The 22,898-nt window shown below is 40.0% G+C and overlaps 2 protein-coding genes across 5 annotated transcripts in view; both read right to left on the bottom strand.

The window, feature by feature from the left end:
- Positions 1 to 13,678, bottom strand: part of cers1 (ceramide synthase 1) — a 34,135-nt gene extending 20,457 nt beyond the window's left edge. Inside the window, exons 1-2 of one of the 4 annotated variants that reach the window (XM_042415905.1) lie at positions 12,828 to 13,678; positions 12,419 to 12,740 (exon numbers count right to left, since the gene is read on the bottom strand). In XM_042415905.1, coding sequence (XP_042271839.1) covers positions 12,419 to 12,667 — 249 coding nt within the window. In that variant the 5' untranslated portion in view covers positions 12,668 to 12,740; positions 12,828 to 13,678. Of the gene's footprint in view, positions 1 to 12,418 lie in introns of all 4 variants that reach the window. The other 3 variants (XM_042415906.1, XM_042415907.1, XM_042415904.1) reach the window with 3 other exon arrangements.
- A 258-nt stretch (positions 13,679 to 13,936) lies between these two features.
- On the bottom strand, positions 13,937 to 21,546 carry cope (COPI coat complex subunit epsilon). Its single transcript, XM_042415548.1, has 10 exons — positions 21,408 to 21,546; positions 21,167 to 21,229; positions 20,922 to 21,022; positions 19,420 to 19,572; positions 18,556 to 18,609; positions 18,169 to 18,250; positions 17,527 to 17,682; positions 15,534 to 15,602; positions 14,793 to 14,867; positions 13,937 to 14,294 (listed from the first exon to the last, which is right to left on the bottom strand). The coding sequence occupies exons 1-10, from the start codon at positions 21,507 to 21,509 to the stop codon at positions 14,241 to 14,243; spliced, it is 909 nt and encodes a 302-aa protein (XP_042271482.1). The 5' UTR covers positions 21,510 to 21,546; the 3' UTR covers positions 13,937 to 14,240.
- Positions 21,547 to 22,898: the final 1,352 nt, after the last annotated feature.

Genomic DNA, 22,898 nt, shown 5'->3' with positions numbered 1-22,898 from the left:
CTGATGACACCATACTGACGAGTACAGTATATAATCGTTATAGTGGTTTCTCTGTCTTTATTTCTAATTATGTCTGCGGTTATGAATGTTGCAGAAGAAACAAAACTTTCATGTTAATACGATGATCTTTCAAATTCTACGCAACAGAAAGAGAGTGCAGGAATATGAGACATAAAGGTACAGTCTGCACTAAGTGTTCAACTATTCACTCAAGCTGCTTCCTGTACAAACCGACAGCTAGAAGACATATGGCTATCATTCATAATGCAGCGTCTATCCCGTTGGCAATACAGAGAGAATGAGGACTAATTGTGTGTGTGTGTGTGTGTGTGTGTGTGTAAATGCATTGTCTTCAACAGGCCAGTCTACAGTGTGTAATGCATCAACAGGCGGTGGTTCATGAGCTCACCATAATCCATAATAATCTAAAGCTATCTGAAAACACACACACAACTCAAAGTGGCATAATGACTCCTTTTTCAATATAAGGCAGCAAATGTATGTTTAATATATTATTTCACTCACCCACAACCTGAAAAATAATTTTAATGCAGTAACTTTCAAGTTAATCATTAATGTTAAACATGTAAATGTAAATGACCAAAATACAGTGTTTCATGCATGTAATGTTTGTATTCATAAATGTATTTGTGATATTGCTTTTATTTTATTTACTGTGAATACAAGAGCTTTATTTAGACACTAGATACATGTAACATGTGGAAATTGACAGTAAGTTACACTGGTGATGGCGCACAGATCCTCTTTTTTCATGTAAATGTCACACAACAGTCTCTTTCGGTAGATAATCATGGCACTATCCACTCTTCATAGACGGCTAGCAGCTGAGATGACCAGCTGGCACCCAGCCAGTGGCTCCTTACATCTCTGAAAACAGCAAAGCAGATGTCCAAATAGTTGTTATTTGGATAAACTGACCCCATATTGGGAATGTAAATGGTTACTTTCTCGACTGAAAAAATATTAAAAATTAATAAAGTGACATTTACAGTGACAACTTGATCTCCGCCATTGCTGTTGGTTGGTGTAAAATGCATTCTGGGATACTTAGCTTCGGTGGCCTTTGGCCAGCTTTGGTCTGTGAGGTCCAGCCAAAAAGAGGAAACATTGAATGATATCTACTTGATTTCACTAATTTGGACGGCTGAAGCCCCGTCACTTACATTGTAAGTGCATTATGAAGGAACCCTCTAATAGTCAGTATGAACAAGAAAAACCTGTTTCAGTGTTCATTTGGCCACCTGACTGTTGTTTTAAGACAGATTTGAAAGATTATGAGCGCATCTTTTAATACAAAGGCAAAGACGCAATTTCAAGCAGCAACTGGCTGTGATTAATAAAAGTTCTGGTGCTTTTTTGGATTTGAGCCAATTCAGAGTTTAACAGATTAGAAACAACACAAGGACATATCTGGATCAATACCACATGGAGCTGAACAATAAAAAATATATATATATAATAAAAAAAACTGCCTATAAGGTTTATTCTAGTCTTTAAAAACTCTAATTAATGTCCTACATATTATGGAATAAAATTGACACACTTATAAATCATAAAAATCAACAAAATCAAAACTCATTTTCATGGTATTGATTATCGCTGACAGTATTGATCAACAATTCTACACAATCAGTCCAAAAAAAGGAAAAAGAAATCAGAAAAATTGATACTGAATCATAACATCACAGAAAGGCAATTCATATCAAATTATCACCGTAAGAATCAATGCTGTATGATATTGAGAGATCCTTACCCTAGTGATCGCTAATACTATTAACACTGCTCACAAAGCCACATGACATTGCAGGTAATAACGTGTGTGTGTACATGTGTTTCTCGAACAGGATCTTCTACAAGCTGGAGGAGCTTGGCTCAGAGTGATGGTAACAGCTCCAACATTGCACATAGGCCTCATTACACTAACAGACTAATGGAGTTAAATAAAGATCGGATGGCTGGATTAAGGTTAGGTTATTGGTTCAGGTATGGATTATAGCAAGAATACGACAGACACACAGTGCTGGGGTCTGTGGTATGGAAACACAATGTCATCCCAGATCTATTTTAGCTTTTATTCACATTGATGAACACAGAATTAAAATCTAGTCTAATTTTTATGACAAGGTTATAACAAGCTAAGAACTCCAATATATTAAGATGACTTGTGCATGGCTTTAGATTTAGGTTTATTTATTTTCACTTGTCTTTCCCACACTTTTAAAGACTCTATATATGCTGTGGCCGATGACTGCCTCTTAAAAACAGATCTACAAACCAAACTTTGAAGACATAATCATCTCCACTGGAAGATATTTGTCATTCTTCACCAAAACATGGCAGTCTTTCAGGGTGTTCTTGAAAGTGTGACAAGACAGTGTGGTCTGTCTGACTCACACTTTGGTCAGAGCCGTGTTAGAACAACCTCTGTAATCGCTGCCAGATGCTGGTGAATTCTCCTAAGGGTCTGAACTAACCAGTTATATGATCATTCTAACCAAATACCACATGGCGGGGTAGGGGGGCGAGACAGAGAGATATGCATGCAGAGGACAAGAAAAGAAAAATACAGAAGAAATAGGAAAGAGAAAAAGACAAAAATGAAAACCTAGGCAACTATTCTGGTCACATTTAGCAACAGAAAAATGCAATTTTTCTGACTGTGAGTCCATGTGGATGTACTGGTCTCTTCCACTGCAATGTGTGTGTGAGTAAGTGAGAGAGAGAGAGAGAGTAAGAGAGAGACTGGGATGCATAAACTGATCTAATTGCATCCCGAGAATGCTTTTGAAATACTATCCATAACCAAAGTAAAGAGAGGCGAGCAATTCATTATCAACACCCCGTGGACTTCGACGAAACACAGAAACAAACACACAATTTTCTGCTTTCTCGTCTCGCATCTGTGGACCTTTGGTTGTAGACCATCTGCTGCCTGTAGCTGCAGACCACGTGGTCCAGCCTGACGCCCGCCACTACTACTGTTATTATTAGTCATATTTCTATTGTTATTGTTGTTGTTATTGTTGTTACTGTGCTTCTCTGTCTCTCTCTCTCCCCTCTCCCCCTCCCTCTTTCTCTGCTCCAGGTTTCTTCCCGTTAAAGTGGAGTTTTTTTCTCGCTGCTGTCGCCGAGTGCTTGCTCAGGGGGAATGTTGGGTCTCCGTACATTAAAGAGTACAGTCTATATCTCCTCTATGTGAAAAATGCCCTGAGATAATTTATTTTATGATGTAGTGCTAAATAAATAAAGCTGACCTGACTTGACACATGCACACAAACACAAACACAAACACAAACACAAACGCACACAAACATGCATAGGATGTGCATACTTTGGTTTCGTCTGACCACTGCGCTCTCACACACATTTATAGAGTGGCCTTGTTAGAAGTGAGACAGCTGCCAAGTGACTGTGTGTTCTTGTCTAATGAAAGCCTGTCCACTGTGTCTGTCGGGAGGAAAATAAGGGCAACAGAAAGAGAGAGGAAGAGGAAAAAGATAGAGAGGCTGGCAGCACAGCAGCTCTGTAGAGGTCAACGCCCCACAGCACATTCCAGTTGACCAGAAGAGAGAGTCTGACTGTCACAGTCAGCAAACCGATGATTCATGATCCTGCATTGTAGCTAGTGGTATATATGGCTGCTTTTAGCTATGATTCACCATGTAAGAGTGCCGACCACTCCCCCTGGTTCTTCCTCTTGTAGAATCACTGATAGACTTGCTGTCTTTCAATTGTCTTAGGGTTAAACCAACTCCAGGCTTGTACTTAATTATGGCATATGAAAATATAATATTGAGTATATCAAAACTGGAGAAATTACGAACAAACCTGAAGGCTGCATTCCTTCCTGTTCTGCTGATGAAGAAATGAGAGTCTACATGCATCTGAAGTGAGCGCTAAACTACAAGACACTGAGAGGAAGATGTGTGGAAACAGTTACAGTGAGCATTTTCTGTTTCTGTTAGGGCTGCAATTAACAATCTATGTGGTTTTTGTGACCATTAACCACATAGATACTAAACAGGGTGTTTTATTTTTGTATGATGTAATGAAATGTGCTTCTGGTTTTGTACGATGCAATGTTTATTTACAGTACCCCTGTATTAACTGTAACATTTTTTATTAATTCTTCTGTAAATTTGTCTGCCCAGAGACTGCTGATGAAATTTAGCTATCTAGCTAACTCTGGGACAGTCAATGACTGCCCATTGTCCCTGTTAAATAAACAAGTTTTAAAAAATATGTTTTCATTATTGAAAATCTGCAGATTAATTTCTATTGTTGTCTGTACAATGTTAAAAAGTAGTGAAAAATGTCCATTATAATTTCCCAGAGTCAAAGGTTATGTCTTTGTAGCAACAACAGTTCAAATCCCAAAGTTAATAAGTTTACAAAGAAAAGTATTAAATCATCACATTTGAGAAGATGAAACCAGCTAAATGTAACCACATACATTGTGACAGAATGTAACAAAATGCCTCAATAATTAACAGACTGCAGAAGGTCTAAATGCGTCAAAAGGGCATGTGAATGGAAATCAGCAACTTGACAAACAAGCTGCCAAAGGCATCAATAGGAATTGAAACTGGCCAGCTTGATGCTGAGTGCATTACAGGCTGGAGCAACCCTGCGGGCAGCCAATCCTACAAGTGCACGAGGACAAAAAGCCATCAGCACACAAGGTTAGGAACATGCTGTGGCACTGGCATTACTGTAGGCGTTTTATAATCTAAACATACACAAAAAAAATTACATGTATAATATTAATATAGACGTTAACAAATATGATGGGATATAATTAGGCTTTGCTGATTTCTACAGCTACGTCTACTGCAGTGACAGATTATGACTGATTACAGCAGAACCCCCTGTGCACAGTGGGACTGACAGCTTTGAGAACTGTTAAGTGCTTTGTATTTATAATATATGACACAATGAAGCATGTAAAGCAATAGATCACATGTCAGGTGATAGTGAAAGTGCTGCTCATCTAAATGCCATATGCTGATGGATTAGATAGCTGCGTCACAAGAGGAAAGGGGAAGAGAGATCACAGCATGTGCCTAATAATAACCAAATGTCAGAACAATTGTTACCAATCAGTGTCAAAATTACAAGAAAGTTTCACCTGAGTGGGCACTTTTGGCTGAATGGGTAGCACTTCCCCTTACCGCAAAGCCAGTATCAGGTTTCTGTCTGCATCTCAAATGCACAACAATGAGCAGGGACTTAGTGGAAGGTGATCTGGGATCTGTGGTCGGGGACCTTGTCAAACCTCAGGCTGCATTCACATTTAGCACAACAGCAGGGTATGAGGTACTACTCAGCTATATGCAGGGAGATAAGCTCTGAAACAAGGCTGGAGATGGCAAGCACACTGCTGCAATAGCTGCACTCCTCTGCGTGACTACTTCAGTGTGAGTGTGTGTGTGTGTGTGTGTGTGTGTGTGAGGGGCTATGGGAGGCATTTATGAGAGCGGTTATAAACTGCTGCTGCTGAGAGGGTTGGACCACTGCCTGCCTTGTTTATCTGCACTGTTTGTGTGTTAGGTATGTGCTGCCTATCCCTTGATGCTGCTTGATATGACAGTTGGGTAGTGGACAAAAGTTGTATGTTTTCTATGAGAGAGCATATGTCTTTTTACCAACTTATGAGCGTGATTATGGGAATGTGTGCAATTGTGTTAATAATTGGCTGCTGCATGCTGAGTCAGCAGGCTTGGCCCCTCAGCCCACTTCTCTCCTCCATTCCTTCCTTCCTCTACTCTGTCTTCCTTCTCTTTTCATTCATCCCCTTAGATCACTCCATGTCTTCTTTTTCTACCTTTCCTCTCTCACTCCAGAAATATCACTTTGTCCTCTCCTCTAAACACTAATTTACAACCATCTTCTCCACTCACACTCACATCCACCCGGGGGATTAAGAATGTGTGTGATGTAGTAAGTAACCTCTTGCACTTACATACTTATGACTCACAAAACATATGCAAACAAGAACACGCTGCATGTATCTGAAACCTCTAACTCATAAATGCAGGCAGACACATGCATATACTGTAAATCAAATGCATACAACTAACTAACTAACAGGTGAACAGCCTTTTAAATGAACATAAGCATATAAAGAAATAAGCCTGCACATGCTCTGACAAACATGTTTGTGCAGAGTGAGGACAAAGAAAATGAGGAAGGAAAACTTTTGGTAACCAGGGTAACCCTGGTTTTCTGAAAACAAAGTGAAGTGTCTCACTATGGGAAGCACCTTCTTGCGTGACCAATCATGGAAGCTACAATACCACCACGTCTGTCACGAGACAGACCATTCATCTTAAGTTGCACTGGCCAGCAGGGCAGTGTTGTGAGATACCTCACTCAGTTTTCAGAGAACCGTGGTTACCCTGGTAACCAAAGGTGCACTTTCAAACCTTGCTCGGTATCTCACTATGGGAGATATGGCCTACTCTCACTCCTGAAGCCCATAACACCTTGACCCAGAAGAAGTTGAGACCAAAAGCCCTCCCCATAAGCCTGCACACAGTTAACATGAACCCACACTAAGGACTGAGTGCGCCAGTGAAGACATCGTCACGTCCAGGTGGTAAAACCAAATAAACGTGTGTGGGGATGCGCAACTAGCAGCAGCACAGATGTCATTCACAGAAATGCCCCTCGTCGTCAGGGCCCATGAGGTGGCTCTACCCCTGGTGGAATGAGCCTGCAGGCTCTCAGGGTGCTCCAGTCCATGACTCTCATAAGCCAGAATTACAGCCTTCACCGCCCAGTGTGACAGGCACTGGTGAGTCAGAGCCTTCTCTCTGTGAGAAGGGGCCCAAAATGCGAAAAGCTGGTCACTCTTCCTAGATCCCTTACTCCTGTCCAAATAGACGTGTAAGGGTCTTACAGGACAAAGTGAATTAAGCCGCCTCTCACTTTCCTCTGCAAAATGTGGTGGGTGATAAGCAAGCACCTCCAGTATCATGCAGCTATAAGAAGACTCGCTAACCGTAGGCTCAAAAGCCAGGTTAGGGCACAACATCACCTTATCATAGTCGGGTGAAAACAAGCAAGCAGGATGCATGCACAGACAACGCATGTAATTCACTTATCCGTTTGGCTGATGTCGGTTCCAGCAACAGGATTTTGAAACAGAGCAACTTTAAGTAAGTACAACCCAAAAGGCTTGAACGGCAACCCTGAGAGTGCCTCCAAAACAGTTGGCAAGTCCCATGAAGGAACTAAAGGTTTACACGCAGGCCGCAGTCAGCGGGTTCCCCTCATAAACCTCCTTATCAGAGAAAGCTGTCCAAAGCTGCCCAAAACCCACATGGCAGGCTGAAATCAAGGCCAAATAAACTTTAATGGTGGAAAAAGCTTTAAATTCCAGTAAATCCTGCAGGAAGTGTAATATATCCGGAACAGAACTCTGAAACAAATGGCTCCAGCTTCACACCATCTCTCAAATACCACTTACCATTATACAATGAATGCGTAGATGGCGCCCTTGTGCTTTAGATAGTCTCAATCACCCTCAACAGAAGACCCAACTCATTTAAATTTACCCTCTTACATGCCAAGCCCAAAGAGCCAGTCATTCAAGGTGTGGGTGAAAAATCTGTCTGTGCATCTGTGACACCAAGTCTTGAATAACGGCAGCGGCCATAGCTGGATGTGAAAGACCCGCGCTAGCTCCGCCATCCACGGTCTGCTGGGCCAATATGGGGCTATAAAAATCAAAGATAGCCACTGCTCTCTCACTCTGATCAGTATCGGAGCAATGAGGCTGAGCGGGGGGAATGCGTACAGCAGCACGTTCAGCCATAGATGAGCCAGTGCGTCCACTCCTACTGGTGCATCTCTGTTTCTTAACGAAAAGAACAGAGGACACTGAGCACTAATGTGAACGATAATGTTTTACTCAAGTTGACAACAACTACACTCATTATTGTAAGTAAAACAAAACCTTCACAAGTAGAAAGCCAATACGCACTTTATCAAATCACCTGTTTAACAAGCATAATTATGTAGAAAATTAAATTAAATTAATTTTTAAAATGCTTTGCCCACACTACCACCGCCGGTAAGTTTCACACAACCACAGCACATCACAATGAAAACTGTCTGTATGTAGCCTAACTGTTTATCTGAGTTTGCCACATATCCTAACATTTGACAAATTCTCGTAAACTTAGTTACTGGCTGACACAAACCAGCCTCTCATTATCAGCAGTACCTGCAGGAAGTGAATCACATCAGCAGCAGAGGACAGGATGAAAGACTGCCTGAGCAGAGAGCAGCTGCGCACACACACTGTACAGTGCCAGAAACACGTTGTGATAACGAAAAGGGAAAACTATGAAATCAGGAGATAAATGTTCGCTGCTTCTCTCTTCTCTGCTCTTCCTCAGCACAGTCAGGGCTGCGCCCTCCGTTTGTGTGCAGCGCAGCAGAGGAGAGACAGACAGCGGTGGAGAGTTGGAGAGCTGATGACAACTAAACTCGTTATGTTACTGTAAGTGCAATAAAAGCTTTGTGAGTAAAAAGCCAAGACAAGAAATTTATCAATGTAATCCGTGCAAAAGATGGGTAGACTCCAAATGATGAAAAATACTGCCGTAAAGAGTGTGATTTGCGTAACGAAATAAACGATAGAACATAATATGACACGTTAGATGTTTTTCTCTTGTCACACGATATATATCGTCATACTGCACAGCCCTAGTTGTGACACTGGATTTCACACATTGTATCTCTGTTACTGGCATGTATCCAAGTCTATATAGCTAATGCTGTAGTAAGTGGACAGGTTACGCTATAATATTACTACCATTCCGACACATCGCCAGTGCGCTGGTTGCCATGGTAATGGATTACATCCAACTATTAACCATAACCCATTCTCTGTTTGAAAAAGAACATTAACTGTTAAACTGGAAGTAACACAGGCTAGAGTGGGGCTTTAAAGTGAAGGGGGTTAGCCCCGAGGTTAGCGACAATGGGTTAGCCTAACCTCATTTTAGTGAGAATGAAATGTCAGAAATGTTTGGCTGCTGAGACTCTCCCGAGTTTTGCTCAGTACCCCCCCACATACCTCACTCCACAGCAGTAAACCTAGGGGAAACACTGAACCTGATATGAAACGTGATGAGAAACACTCATTCAACCACACAGCACTGTGTACAGGGGCCATCCCCACCCCCACCACTCCCTCCTGACCTCACCCAACGGTATGTTCACTGACACGTGAAATTATGGTACCATGTGGAACCTAGTTTCCTTGCTTTGGTTAACATAAACAGAAAGACACAGAATCCTCCAAATACTGGACAAAGGATGATCTAAGTTAGCAATCTTGACATTTATTTCCCTGCTCTTTCCCTGCTCTTGTTTGTGGACCAGGTTTATTCCCCGCAACCAAAAGTGTCCAAACACTGAATCCTTGATGGCTTTAAATGTGATTGGATTCATCAGCTGTATTTCTGTATATATAAATCTTCCCAATTGAGAGTAATGAATCTGTTGCAGAGGCTCTGACAGAGAGGCTTTTGGCAGTGGGTGAATTCCACCAGAAGACATGAGTCTCACTTTAACGAGGTTTGGCTGCTGTCACTGTGCTACCACTCACTGAGTACAGCAGGCCATACAGAACAGACAAAGGAGCTAGTATCACTTGGACTGCTTTCATAATTGGAATCTGTACAGTGGAAAATGCAGACCAGAGTAAATGGAGATTTGAAGTGGGTCAACTGTCATTCTTCAAACATGACTGGGAGTGCTGTAAGTAACAAAACAGAAAGCTAATTATTTTTATCCATCAGCTCTTGTGGCAGATGGATTCTTAAAATTTACCAGCAACCTCTGCATGAGAAAGTCCCCTGAATTACATAATGAAGAATGTAATTTGACAAATGAAATTCCCAGTCAACAGTCCCTGTTGATGCAAACATAACTTCCATTGTGCACCATTCTTTCATTCAGTGTTTTCAAAAGGTTGTCAGAGGTACCAACACTCCTCTTCACATGTCAGATCACATCACAACAGGATAAGCTTGCACAGTGAATATTCATTCATTTGGCTCTGCTTTGTCCTCTGATGTCTAAGCTAACATTTAATGTACATACAGTCTTGTGAATTCTGAACCCAATAAAGTATGTGTACTCATGATTGTCTGTGCTGTCATTTACTATGCTCATATGACAGCTCACCCACTTTACTGCAATTGTGTACTAATCAACTGTGAAAACCCACATATTCAATCATTACTCACAAGTTATTAAATGCACTATGGTGTAACGTCCAACTTAACAAGTGAGAAAGCATCCTGTTTTGTTCTAGTCAGCGGTATACGCTGTACTCAATTAAGACTTCAAATAATGTGGTTGTACCCATCTGACAGCCCACCTCAGCTTTTGTGATGTATAACAGCAATATTCATATTGCATTAGTTCAGCACGGCTAACCTAACACTGAACCAATCCTCTTCATCCCTAATGTAAGCACTATAAAGGCAGTATTATACATGCACTAAATAACAGAGGGCACAGAGACTGATTCGTAATTCACCCTATATAAAAAATCTCACCTTATCTTTTAGAAAAATTACAATATGGGGGCCTCAAATGGGGTCCATCCCATACTGTTCCATAGGGGTCTGTGAGTCACACGCTGAGAAACACACATACATAATGTGAAAGGCAAAACAGGCCTCATTCTTTGCATTCTCAGGCCACATCTGGCTTCACACATGGGGCCCTGAGCTACAGTATACCGCTGCAGCATCATCATCGTAGCATCCACCACGTGTAGACACTCCACCCCCACCCACGATGATGGCAGCCGGAGGCCACATCCAGGCAGTCTGCTGAGAAAGGCCTCTCCCCAGATAAACCAACAGGGTGGAGGTACTCAGGACATGGAAATGTAAGAGACTCAGGCATAAGGCCCGTTTGTCAGCATAGAGATTCTGGCCTGTAAGTGATGTGCTGTAGCAAGAAACAATGTTGTGATGTGAGGCTTTTTGCAGTTTTGCAAGTGCATATTCTCAGGTACCTAACCAACACCATAATTTTCTATTCAACAGTAGCAGCACCAATCTGATGTTTCACAGTCTGTTGGTCTCATTTCCGAATAGAGCAGATACAATAGTTCACATTTGAAATATCAGTGGGCAATATGATGATATCGACACCGTGGGACGCTATAAATTTATCTACTATTCAAATCGAAGTGGCCATTTCTTTAATTAATATCTCTGGCTGTATAAGGCCAGTGTGGGCAATGTTGTAAATCAATGGGCAAGACTGATGGCAATATATTGATTATTACATGTGTACGAATTTTGCATCAATGTGATATAACGCTTTGATTTGTCAGGTATCTGATTTACTGGAGTTGAGACATTCCTGTTTGTCTATTTATTTTTCTATTAACAGCTTCTTAATTGATTTCCCATAAAATGTATACTTCTAATATTGATATCCCAATATAAAGCTACATGTAGATTACATTTGATCAACATTATTCATACCTAATTTGGAATATTTTAAACTGACTGACTGATTTAGGCATGGTGTGTGTGGGGATGTCTCTGTACAGACTTTGCTGCCTTTCCCCAAAAAGTACCTAAAAGCCCCGACTCTAAATCTAAAAGCTTCAGGATTATATTGACTCAAATGCAAATTACAAATGCATTAAACAGAAGATTATAAGTGGGCTGCATTCAGCGAGCAAACATTATGTAAAAGATGAAAATGCAAGATGAAGATTAAACCTATGAGCTGTTTCACTCTTAGTGAGACCCAATTTGGCCTCTGAACTATAAAATACATACTTCAATAATGTTCATACCTTCCTTTATATGAGACTGAAGCTTGCAGATCAATTGAATGTACAAAAAATGCAAATCTACTAGACACTACACACCTCAAACACAGGAACCATTGAGAACCTTGTGTGAAAACTGTGTGTACATGCGTGTGTGTGTGTGTGTGTGTGTGTGTGTGTATAAGATTTATCTCCCAGCTGTGTTTTTGGCAGGCTGTGGGTCAGGTTAATGTTTTCTGACAGTGGTTGAGCTATCTGAGCAGAGGTGAATGTTGTCAGTTTCTCCTGGTTTGTTTCTTTATCTTAAACCTACAACTGGATCCAATGTTTGTTGACATCTGTTAAACTGATTCTCACCTGCTTATACACACACACACTGACCCTCATTTCTTCTGTTTGCCTTGCTCCATAGCATGTGCCTTCAGTAACAACTCCTGAGAGACTGGGGGCCACATTTCTGCAGTGCAGGAGCTCTAATTAGACGAATGAGCTACTAAGCCCATTAATTAAGGATGTAAATAAATTAACCTTGCGCAGCTGAGGGATCAGTATGTGTTGTGATCGTGTGTCACCCACCTTGAACAGACTTTCTGTCAATCCCCGCCTGATCTGCGTCCACAAAAAGGCGCAAAAGAAGAACAGGAATATTTCCTTCCAGGTAATGTACGCGTTATCCAGGAGAGTCCGTTTGGTGAGCTCCAGACCGCAAGAACTACAGTCTCTCCATGCTTCCAGCATGGCAGTGGAGGCTCTGATGAAGAGGTCCCAGTATCCCGGCATTGGATCCACTTCTACCGGCCCGGTGTCCCCGGTGTGACCGCCCATTGTAGTGCGGCGCAGAAAGAGCAGAAACCGGGGGGAAATCACTCCGATTGCGGGACACAGGGATTCCTGGGAGCTGTACAGTCCAGACTGTGTGACTAATCCGTCAACAAGCTTGCTAGCTCACCTAAAACACAAAATCAATCTTATCTAACCAGCTTACCCTCCTCAGTAGCCTAATTCTTTGTTTTCCAAATTAAGGCATGGGCCCATTCTTCGCATTCAGGATAGTTTTATGAATTATAGCTAGGGCCCACCAGGTCTGACCACACACACACAGTGGCTATGCGCCTGTATTTATTAATCAAACAAACCAATTATTTAATAGTGTTTTGACCGTTAATCGGAGCCATCCGCGACTGTCTGGAGGTTTCTTCGGCTCATCATTCCGCTACGCACACGGGCTCATCAGCGGCAGCGCGTCCTGATTAGCCGCCTAGCTAAGTTAAATCAAACGCACACAATAGTGAATGGGCCAGCATTGGCAGCGGCTTCCAAGCTAGCTATCAGCTGTAATAAATTAATCAAAAACGTGATGGAAAACACACACACATCGACAAATTCAATTTTTGTCCATGAGGTCTTACGTCTCTGTCGCCTCTCAGCGTCGAAACCAGCCAGCACATGCGATTATTGTGCCGCTATGCTGTAACGTACGGTCTCATCTCTGTCCGTTACTCGCCTTATATAACGTCTCTTTTCCGCTACAAAGATAGACTCATGGCGAACCGGCGTGTCTCACACGAAGAAGAGGAGTTATTCCAGCGAAGACGAAAGGATAAATAAGAAAAATAATTATCCTATTGAAGAGACCCGCCGCCTCCCTCTTAGACGCCTCGTCTTCTTCTTCTTCTTCGTCTTCTCCTCCTCTGCCGCCGCTCTGCACTGGTCAACGTGTCCAACGCTGCGTTTTTTGACAAGCCGCGCTGCTCCGCTTTCAATAGGATTCAACTGCTACGTTGAAAAGGCGACAGCGTACGTTTATGAGAAACGGAGGAGAGAAAAAAAAAAGCCGAGGGGGGCGTGACGTAATTACCGCTATCTTTCTTTTTGAACTCTTCGCTTGAACCGCTGAGGATTAAAAAAAAAGGATGATTTAAAGAGACAGTACAGCCAAATGAGAACAAAATTACATACAAGACATCACCATTTCCCCCTCATATAAACATATGCAAAAGCACAAAAATTCACACCTCATTTCCTGCTGACTTAATTTTATGGTGTCCGTCTGTAGAGCCCCCCCACACATACACACAAAACCACACATCAATCCACAATGGTAATAAACATTTATTATCTTTTCAAAGGAATGCATTCATTACACAAATGTGTTGATTTCCATTGGAGAAATTTATTTAGAATGGATACTAAGGTGGTTTCTGTTCTGTTTTCTCTGTTCTGGTTTTAATAACACAGACAACAGTTTCATTTAAACATTTTTTTTTCTTACAGGTCAAAAATATCAAAACAAATACAGGTATGCAAGTTAGAGAGAGAGAGCGAGAGAAAGAGAGTGTTATCGTCATGGCGCTGAAATGAAGTCCATTGTTGAGCTGTCTCAACAAAAGCAGATGTTTTATGCTGTAGCGGTGGGGGTGTACTGCATCTCTAGTCTGTCAAATTCATTCTCCTGCAGGAAAACAAAGAGCAGAGGAAACAGTTAGACACCAGGAAAAAAAAATCTGACCAAGGGAACAGCTGTGCATCACATGGTTTATTTGGCAATGGTATAACCCAGTTTGTGTTTATGTACATCTGCGCTCTTGTGTAATTACTACACAATGTGTGACAAAGGCTGGAGACTCAAAGTTTAAAGCTCTCATTGGCTTTGCTCCAGGGACACCTGCTGCCCTCCCATCAAAACAACCAAGCCAGGTAATTAAATTATAACAGTAAAGGTTATAAAGGCCAGTCAACAACATTGAGTGGATCTGAACCTGAATAGCCCCAGCCCCCTCGAATACATCCCAGATTTTATCGTCGTGTTTGTTTTTTGACTTCTGGAAAATCTGGCTCGAGCAGTAATGAGTAATGGATCAATGCTTAAAACGTAGCATCTAGACAAATTCCCCATCATCTGAACACGAGGGAGAACAGAGAACAACAGATCCTGATATTAGCGGGTTACCTTGGAGAAATAGTCTTTGAGGAATGGATGGGCTTTGTGAGCATCTTTCAGCTGAGAGAGGTACCGATTAGTTACCTGAGGACACATGTAAACAAATTATACAAATGTTAGAAAATAAATATGACAAAGTAAACCAGAAAAGCCTCCTAAACAGCTTCTCATCATGAACGACTGGATCCTACATGAGGACACATTTTTCTTCTAAATTTAGAACATTTTTTTCCACGTTCAAAAGGTTACAATCTCCTACCATACCTGAGGATTACATTTGTTGGCAAAAATTGTCCACGTAATTCCAGTTAACCTTGTGTAAGACGAGGTAATCAGCGGTTATCACAGTTGGAAACTTTTTAATGATGGCTTTGAGTCAATGGTCAGCATTCTATTGCATTACTATCAAGTCCTTCAAACGTAAGTAAGATAATTGAGTCTTTATCTTATGAACTCTGGAGTTTCAGAGTGTGTAACTCACACAGCACTAAACCAGCAGATATGCTTAGATGACACTTTTCATGATAGAACACAAATGCAATCAAGGAATTGCTTGCTTGAATGCATTTGCCTGGTTTAATCAAAGCAAACACACATAAAATTGCTGAGAGGTGCATTTTGCACTCAAAGCAACAGAAGAAAGATTTCTAAAGTCCTCTTAGACCAAGGTTGAGTCTGTCTAAAGGAAACTGCAAAACTGATAGCTGTTAAAGCAGTGTCTCGTTAACAGCTTTGGGTCCAAAGTCTCACCTCGGGAGCTTTGCCCAGGTGCTGAGTCAGCACTATGAGGTTGATCAAGGTCTCAGGGTGGCTGCTGTCCTGAAAGGGAAGGAGGGGGGAGAAAAGTGAGACACAGTGAGAGACAATAGATCAACAGAAATGGAAAAGTGAAGACAAGACAGTAAAAGCAAAAATGACCTTCCATTCAGCATGTTTTATGTTGCTTACTGAGATCAATAACTAAATGAAATGACTAATTTCCTCCATCACATTCATAATGTGCAGCAGACAACGCATGGCTGCAGACAGCTTTTGTGCAGTGTTCCAGTCTGCTGCTAACATCTGCCATAAGGGATTAATGAGTATTGTTCCCAAAGTGCATCAACGTGTACATGTAAAACACTACAACATCTGTTTATCTAGTCAGTTTATTTACTCCGTTTATCATCATAGAAACAGTTTATCTGTTTTTCCACTGGAGAACATGAGGATTGAGATCATTAATGTAAAGTCACATTGCATTTTGGGTTATGTTGTGTTTCTGTGTCTGTTTAGTGAGACATAACATCAATGGATAACCATCACTCTGTAATAATTTTACCAACATCATGGTATGTCACCCAGTCAAGGCAACATATTTTTTGAAGCAGGATTACAGTTTTTCCAATAACTGACAGGTTACAGGTGGGTATTTAGGAAAAAAGGAGAAAGGCCTCATTTAAATCAACCTGAACAGTTGATTTAGTTGTTAGTTATTCCACATAGACATCTCAGATCTAACATAATCTCAGAGCTCAGATGGTCTGGTTAACCCAGGTCTGGTTTCAACAGTCAACAGAACTGCTTATAAAAAAACAGACATGAGATGTAAATCATTCGTTGTGCCCTCATTCTCAATAAAGCAATATTCACAACCACAGAGCAGCACATATGCAACATATAATAACAATGAAAATTCATAAAAGACAAAAACCCCTTCACGTAATGAATATTTAGTTGTATATGTATATTAGTGTACACTAGTCAACCCCTATCCTGATAACGTAGACTTACTGTGGCCTGCAAAACAGTATTTGGTGCCATCTACTGGTACAAAGCAGGAAGCTGAATTTTTTCAAATTGCACTAGATTCAGCCTAATTTCTGAGACTGATGTTATTGCTATTAAAAATGATAGGCTTTAGCATCTCATACATTTTTGCAGGCGCTGAGTAACAAAAACAAAAGAGCATGAGAGTACCCACACACTGCTAAATTATTCCCAAATTTCATTTAATTGTTCTTTTCCCTGCTTGTCTTGTCCGTATCTCGACCGTAACTCTCAAACAAAAAGCAAAATGCTAAAAAAAAATAATCTTTCAAAAAAATAATAAGGCCCTAATTACTAAGTGTGACATATTGGTGATATTTTCTCACTAAAGGTTATCCAGTTTCACTAGAATGCATTTGGTTTCACACATTTCTCAAATGAAACAGACTGTTTGGGGTACATTAAAAAACAGTTTGCATAATTAACAATTACACTTATTGGTAGCCAGAAGCTCAGAGTCCCTGAACATCCCCTATCTAAAGACCATATGTATCAGTACACAAACCTGATAAAAACCCAAATTAGAAACATTCAATACTGAATATCATTATTTTTTCAAGCTGTGACACTAAGGAGTAGTTCAGATTGGCTTTTTCAAATAGTGCTTCTGCGGCACATTAAAAAAACAAAAAACAAAAGAGACTATTCTTGTTTTCCATTACACCCCCTCTTTAATCTTTGCTTCCTCTCATATAATTATCAGTGTATCTTGTCTTGTCTTAACCCTATATCCACTCTACATAGCACTTCTGCCACATTAATTCAGGATTAGTGTGAATCTAATACCAGTCTCAGAAACAAACCATTGAGAGGTTCAACTGAATAAACAACTGTTCTAGTATGTGCGACACAATATGCTCAGTATGTCAGTTGATGTGTGAGGGAGGAAGAGACGAACAACAGAGACAAAAACAAAGAACTACTGTCCTCTAACCTTGTCAAGTGCCTCCTGCAGCACTCCCTCAGCCTCTTCCCACTTGTTCTGAGCCATGTAACAGGCCGCCTGCCCATTGAGAAGCAGCAGCGTAGATGAGTACTTGTCTGACATCTCCTGGAAAATATAGTAGGCATCCTGCAGCTTCTCTCCACCCTGGAACGACAAGCAAACCGCAATAAAATGTAGGCAAGAAGAAATATAATCTGAGTGTTCAGCAGTGTTCATGCTGAAAAGCCACTAATGAGTGCACGAACCCTGCAGTTTGTTTTTGTTTCATCTTTTTTAATTGTGTCTGGCTGCCTGCTGCTCTTCAAGAATTCAGAGCTCTAGAGTGAAATATGAGCAATTTAAACAAAACATAATCCAGCTAATACCTGCTGAGCTTTCACATGGTTTAAAAACAGCTATATACAAATTGCCTTCTACAGCTTCATTCAATCACAATATAACACAGATGCTGATAATGTGATGAATAGGAATTTAATTTCCTCAGTGTACACAGAGAGGCATTAGGCTTCTGATGTCGGCTACATTGTGCACAGAGCGTTTAGAAATTATTCATTATAGAGCATTTATTTATAAATTAACTATGTATCTCGGTAATGTTACACAGATGTAACTATATGCTGGTCTCCTCACCACAGCGATATTAACCCAGGCTGTGGCTAACTGGGTTAGAGTAGCATCTTCATCCTGCTCCTGCATCTTCTTCAGCTCTTTCCTGTCAAAGCAAAGAGAATCTTGTCGTCACGATCAGTGGACACAGACAATTTAAACAGTGTGCATGCGTTCGTGTATGCAAAGTCTCTTTCTATTATGTAATTCCAGACTTGGCAAATGCATACTGTAAGGTTTATGAGAATTTACATAATGAATATGACCACTGTCAAATGAAATTTCTGAATGCATACTAAAAAATGCCTGAATGTTTTCCATGAGGCTTCCAGTAACAAGGCTGACCTTTCAATGCAATGCAAATCATCTACTATTCATGTTTTTGCATGAGGCCTTTAAAGTACTCCATACCTTGCAAGGTCAACACGATCCAGACTCAGCAGTACCTGGATAGTCATGGCCATGCTGAAAAGTAAATAAATGATTAGGTCAGTTATGTTGGTTTCATGCCAGTGTCTTCTAACTAAAACAGAGTGATGTGGAGTAGATGTGGGTCAGAGATTCAGGTGTGTTATGCTAGCAGTGACTAATGTAGCCTCAAGCAGAGATGAGGAGAGGGCTTCACAGGTGGTAACCTCACTCCTTTCTGATCCTCAGATTTTTCTCATTTTTAAACTTGGAGCTCAGCCCCCGACCAACGTTGCCTCAAATTACATCACTTTACCAGACTTTGCCCAGCTCTCTCTGGAGCCACAAAAGACTTTACAAACCTTTTTTACATATGCAGTAGTAGTAAAATTGGTGCGCTTCCTCTTTAATTTGTGGAGGCTACTTCTTCCTTCCTTCCTAACAACCTTTCCCTTTATGATGTTGAATTTTCCTGTCACATGACTCTAGTACCTATTGCAAATGTAATTAATCTCTCTCTCTCTTACAAAAACACACAATATCAGCTTTGTAGGCATCTGTACTTATTTAGCTATATTAGATGGCAGTAGCTTGACATGACGTCATGATTAATATCAGGACACACCTTTTTCTTTAACGATGATAATGACAATAAGTTTAGTTAATCACTTTTGCAATTCTTATATGTTCACATTTTAATGCAAGGAATAAGAATGAAACAAATTTGCTCTGTCGTCTTTGTTGTAGTCTGAATGTAGTTTGCCGAAAGTAACAGATTTAATTTTCTTTGCTGGTATATTGACTTGAAATCAGTTAGGGTCAAATCTTGCTGAGACCTTTTAAAGTAAAATCCTGATCCCTTCTTACCACTCCAGGCTTTCTCCTTGGTGCAGAGTCCTGAGAGCAGCGTCAGTGTTCATCTCATGGTAATAGATGGAGGCAGCCATGAGGAGGAAGGTGGTGTTGGCAGCATCCACACTCTTCGCCATCTTCTTGTCTAGATCAGCGACAATAGCATCCCTGCACAGAAAACAACAGCAGGAAAACAGTTTAACAAATATATTTACAATATATAGTATATTCTAAAATATTCTGTTACATACAAATGTATATTGATTGTAATTCACTTTTTAAGACAATGGTTGCCTTTCAGTAAGAAATAAAACTTGGACACAGACACTGTTTGGTTCAGAGCAAAACACCTTACTTTGCAAATTGAGGAAGACAACCACAAAAATTGGCAGCACAACTTACTGTACATGTTTCATCACCTCAAACAGCATCTCTGATATGAAACTGTGAAGGTCATCGTTCTCATCTTGCACTGTCATGAAAACTCTCCCGTAGAGACCTAGCTGTATTATTTTACCAAAGTGTGCAGTATGCCAAACACAGCAGAAGATTGGAAGAAATAACCGCTGCTGTCATGTAGCACATAATCAAAGACATTAATCACTATTGTATAGAAACTGGGCTCAGGCGGCTGAATAAGATCCATCAATTCACATATTATTTACCAAGCTTTTTATCTTTCCTTCACTGTGTAGATGTATATTTTTTTAATTGTTAACTGTACATATCCTCACTGGCCACTTTACTAGGCACACCTGTTCAATCTAATGCAATCCAACACAACAGCTCTGCCATAAATTCTACTTTTACGAAGCTTATACATTTCCAGTTTTTGTTGACATTGTCAGAAAGGTGATAATTCTACTTTATGTTTATTATTAGGTCATAGTAGGTGGTGCTGTACTGGAGTGAATTATATTAAAAAGTGTTAATATATATCATATTTTGTCCACTCCATTAACATATGCAAAATATTAGGAACACTTTTAATATAAAACTGAAAATGTATAAGCTTTAAAAATGTAGAATTTATGGCAGAGCTGTTGTGTTGGATTGCATTAGATTGCACAGGTGTATCTAATAAAGTGGCTGGAGAGTGTATCCTGTTGATACACACACACAGTTCATTTACACTCAAATATATATTTATATCTACATTGGTATTCATACTTCTATTTATATTCTGCTCTTTTGCACACACATAGTTTTTATCATGTCAATATGCGAGCACATAGTACACCCTCACTGTGTAAATTACTGTTATGTTTGTGTTCATGTTTATTGTTTAATGTTCCTGTTTATTACTTTTCCTGTTGACATCTGGACCACACAGAATTCCGTGTACTTGGCAAATAAATCTGATAATTCAGGAAGCACACTCAAAACTTTCAGTATGATTGCATTTCTGCTTGTATTTAATGTAGATTAAAACATTATTGTGGTTAAAAATCCTTTTGCTAAGACTTACAGTATATTTGTACTTCTATGTTGAACTCGGGCCAAATAAAGGCTCTTACCTTTTGCCTTCATTTGAGAGATACTCAGCAAACATCCTGACAGCCTGAAGCTCAGGTGATGAGTTGCTCTTTATGTCATCCAGGACTACAGCATACTTCCTCTGCAACACAGAACACAACATGTCTGAGTGATCACGCTTTTAATCTGTTACTGTTTTTACTTTATTGTACTGTGACAGTGATAAATAATACAGTACATTCATGATAATAAAATTTCTACTAGAGAAAATGGCACTTGGATTTACCTGGGCAATGTAAGCTCTGTACAAAAACATGTCCCGCTCAGTCTCCTTCTCTGGTGTTGACGGCTTTTAAATACAAGACAAAAGCAGCAGTTATAAATCTACGCTAATTCAACTCAGTGAAAGAAATATTAGCTAAAATATTTAGCATTGTTGCTCGCAAACCGCAGCGCTGTCTGCTGTTAGCCAGAGAGCTACAGAGTGGACACAACAATATACTTTATGACGTTCAAATGTTACCTACCTTCACCTTCTGAGCCTCGTTGATACATTGTTGATAACTGCCGATATAATATGCATTTTTCACATCGAAGAGCTCATCAACATCACCCTGCTGTGCCGCCATGTTGACTACAGAACTTCCTGACACGTAGCACAAATACGTCACCTTCTTGCGTTGTACCGAGGATTGTGGGAAGTGGAGTTCAACAACAACAACAACAACAAAAAAATCTTCTTTTTTTTTTTTTGGCGGGGGAACCAGTATCTGCCCCCTTGAACAAACAAACACAGTAAAATAAAAAAAAAACATCCTGTGGGATGTTTGCTGGCTCAGAGCTCATTATAGGGTACATTAATAATACAGATGGATCAAATATACGCTTTTATTACGCTATTACGTTGTATTGTTTTGTCCAGAAAGGCAACACTCACATAGTTACAGGTACACTATTATGTTTATGTTTACTTTGTCACTGACGATGAATTTCCATTAGCATCAGCCTATTGAGGCCTATGATGGGTTTATTGGGCTTCCAATGACATTTAATCCCACGCATATGAAAATGATAATGCACAAAGGGTAGGCGCCAGTATTAGCCTATTTATTCACAGACTAGAAGTAGTATAATTAGACCTGAAACAATAAGTTAATCAATTAGTAGATTACCAGAAAATAATTTGCAAAATTGTGATAACTGATTGAAAAGTAATTAGTATTTTTGCTGCTTTTCTGTGATAGAGAACTGGATAGCTTTGAGTTTAGGACTGCTGGTTAACCAAAACAAGAAACTTGGAAGCATCATCTTAGATTCTGGGAAATTTTCACTATTTTCTGACATTTTATAGGTCAAACAATTTATCGAGTAATGTCAAATTACTTGATAATGAAAATAATCATTGGCTGTAACATAATGCAGCCAAATCACTGAAAATTGCGTATCACATGAAAAAAATCAAATTATGAAATGAGAATAGTTCTTGAAAAAACAAAAATAAATTACAGACAACAATCTTGTAAAAAAAAAAAGTGCATTATACATTATACAAATTATACATGATTGTTTTGATGTTATTTGTGTATCTGACAAAACTGAAATCTACAGTATATTTCTGTAGCTGTTGTTATGTGATTGATAAAGGCACCCACTAGAGGGCGAGCTAGATTGATTTCATCACTACAGGTGTCTGTTTTATTATGAGACCTGCTGCAATACAGTACTTAGACATACAATCCAATTGATATTAACATTAATGCCCAATTTATAGGATAGTATCACAATTTCTTAAGTAACACCTGGGTATGATCCCCTATAGAGCTAAAACGGACACGCAGGTGGCTGAAACACGTAAAACGTGCGTCTATAAAATGAACTCAGTGTTAAACTAACAATGCAATAAGGTTATTTTGACCTCGGGAGTTCCTGTGTCCTCATTAGACAGATGAGGAAAAACTTCCCCTGTCTTAAAAACATCCGCTGATAAAATTTCAGACCTCTCTCTCTCCCTCTCTCTC

The sequence above is a fragment of the Thunnus maccoyii genome, chromosome 7, assembly GCF_910596095.1.
Source record: "Thunnus maccoyii chromosome 7, fThuMac1.1, whole genome shotgun sequence".
NCBI classification, from domain to species: Eukaryota; Metazoa; Chordata; class Actinopteri; order Scombriformes; family Scombridae; genus Thunnus; species Thunnus maccoyii.
The sequence above is the reverse complement of the archived record's forward strand: the minus strand, read 5'-3'. Positions and strand labels throughout refer to the sequence as shown.

Excerpts from the sequence above, each read along its gene's own strand:
- cope (XM_042415548.1), bottom strand. The coding sequence starts at position 21,509 with ATGGCGGCACAGCAGGGTGATGTTGATGAGCTCTTCGATGTGAAAAAT. Across the intron at positions 21,230-21,407 it reads ACGAGGCTCAGAAGGTGAAG|CCGTCAACACCAGAGAAGGA; the intron begins GTAGGTAACATT and ends TGTATTTAAAAG. Across the intron at positions 14,868-15,533 it reads ACCTGGGCAAAGCTCCCGAG|GTAACTAATCGGTACCTCTC; the intron begins GTGAGACTTTGG and ends ATGTGTCCTCAG.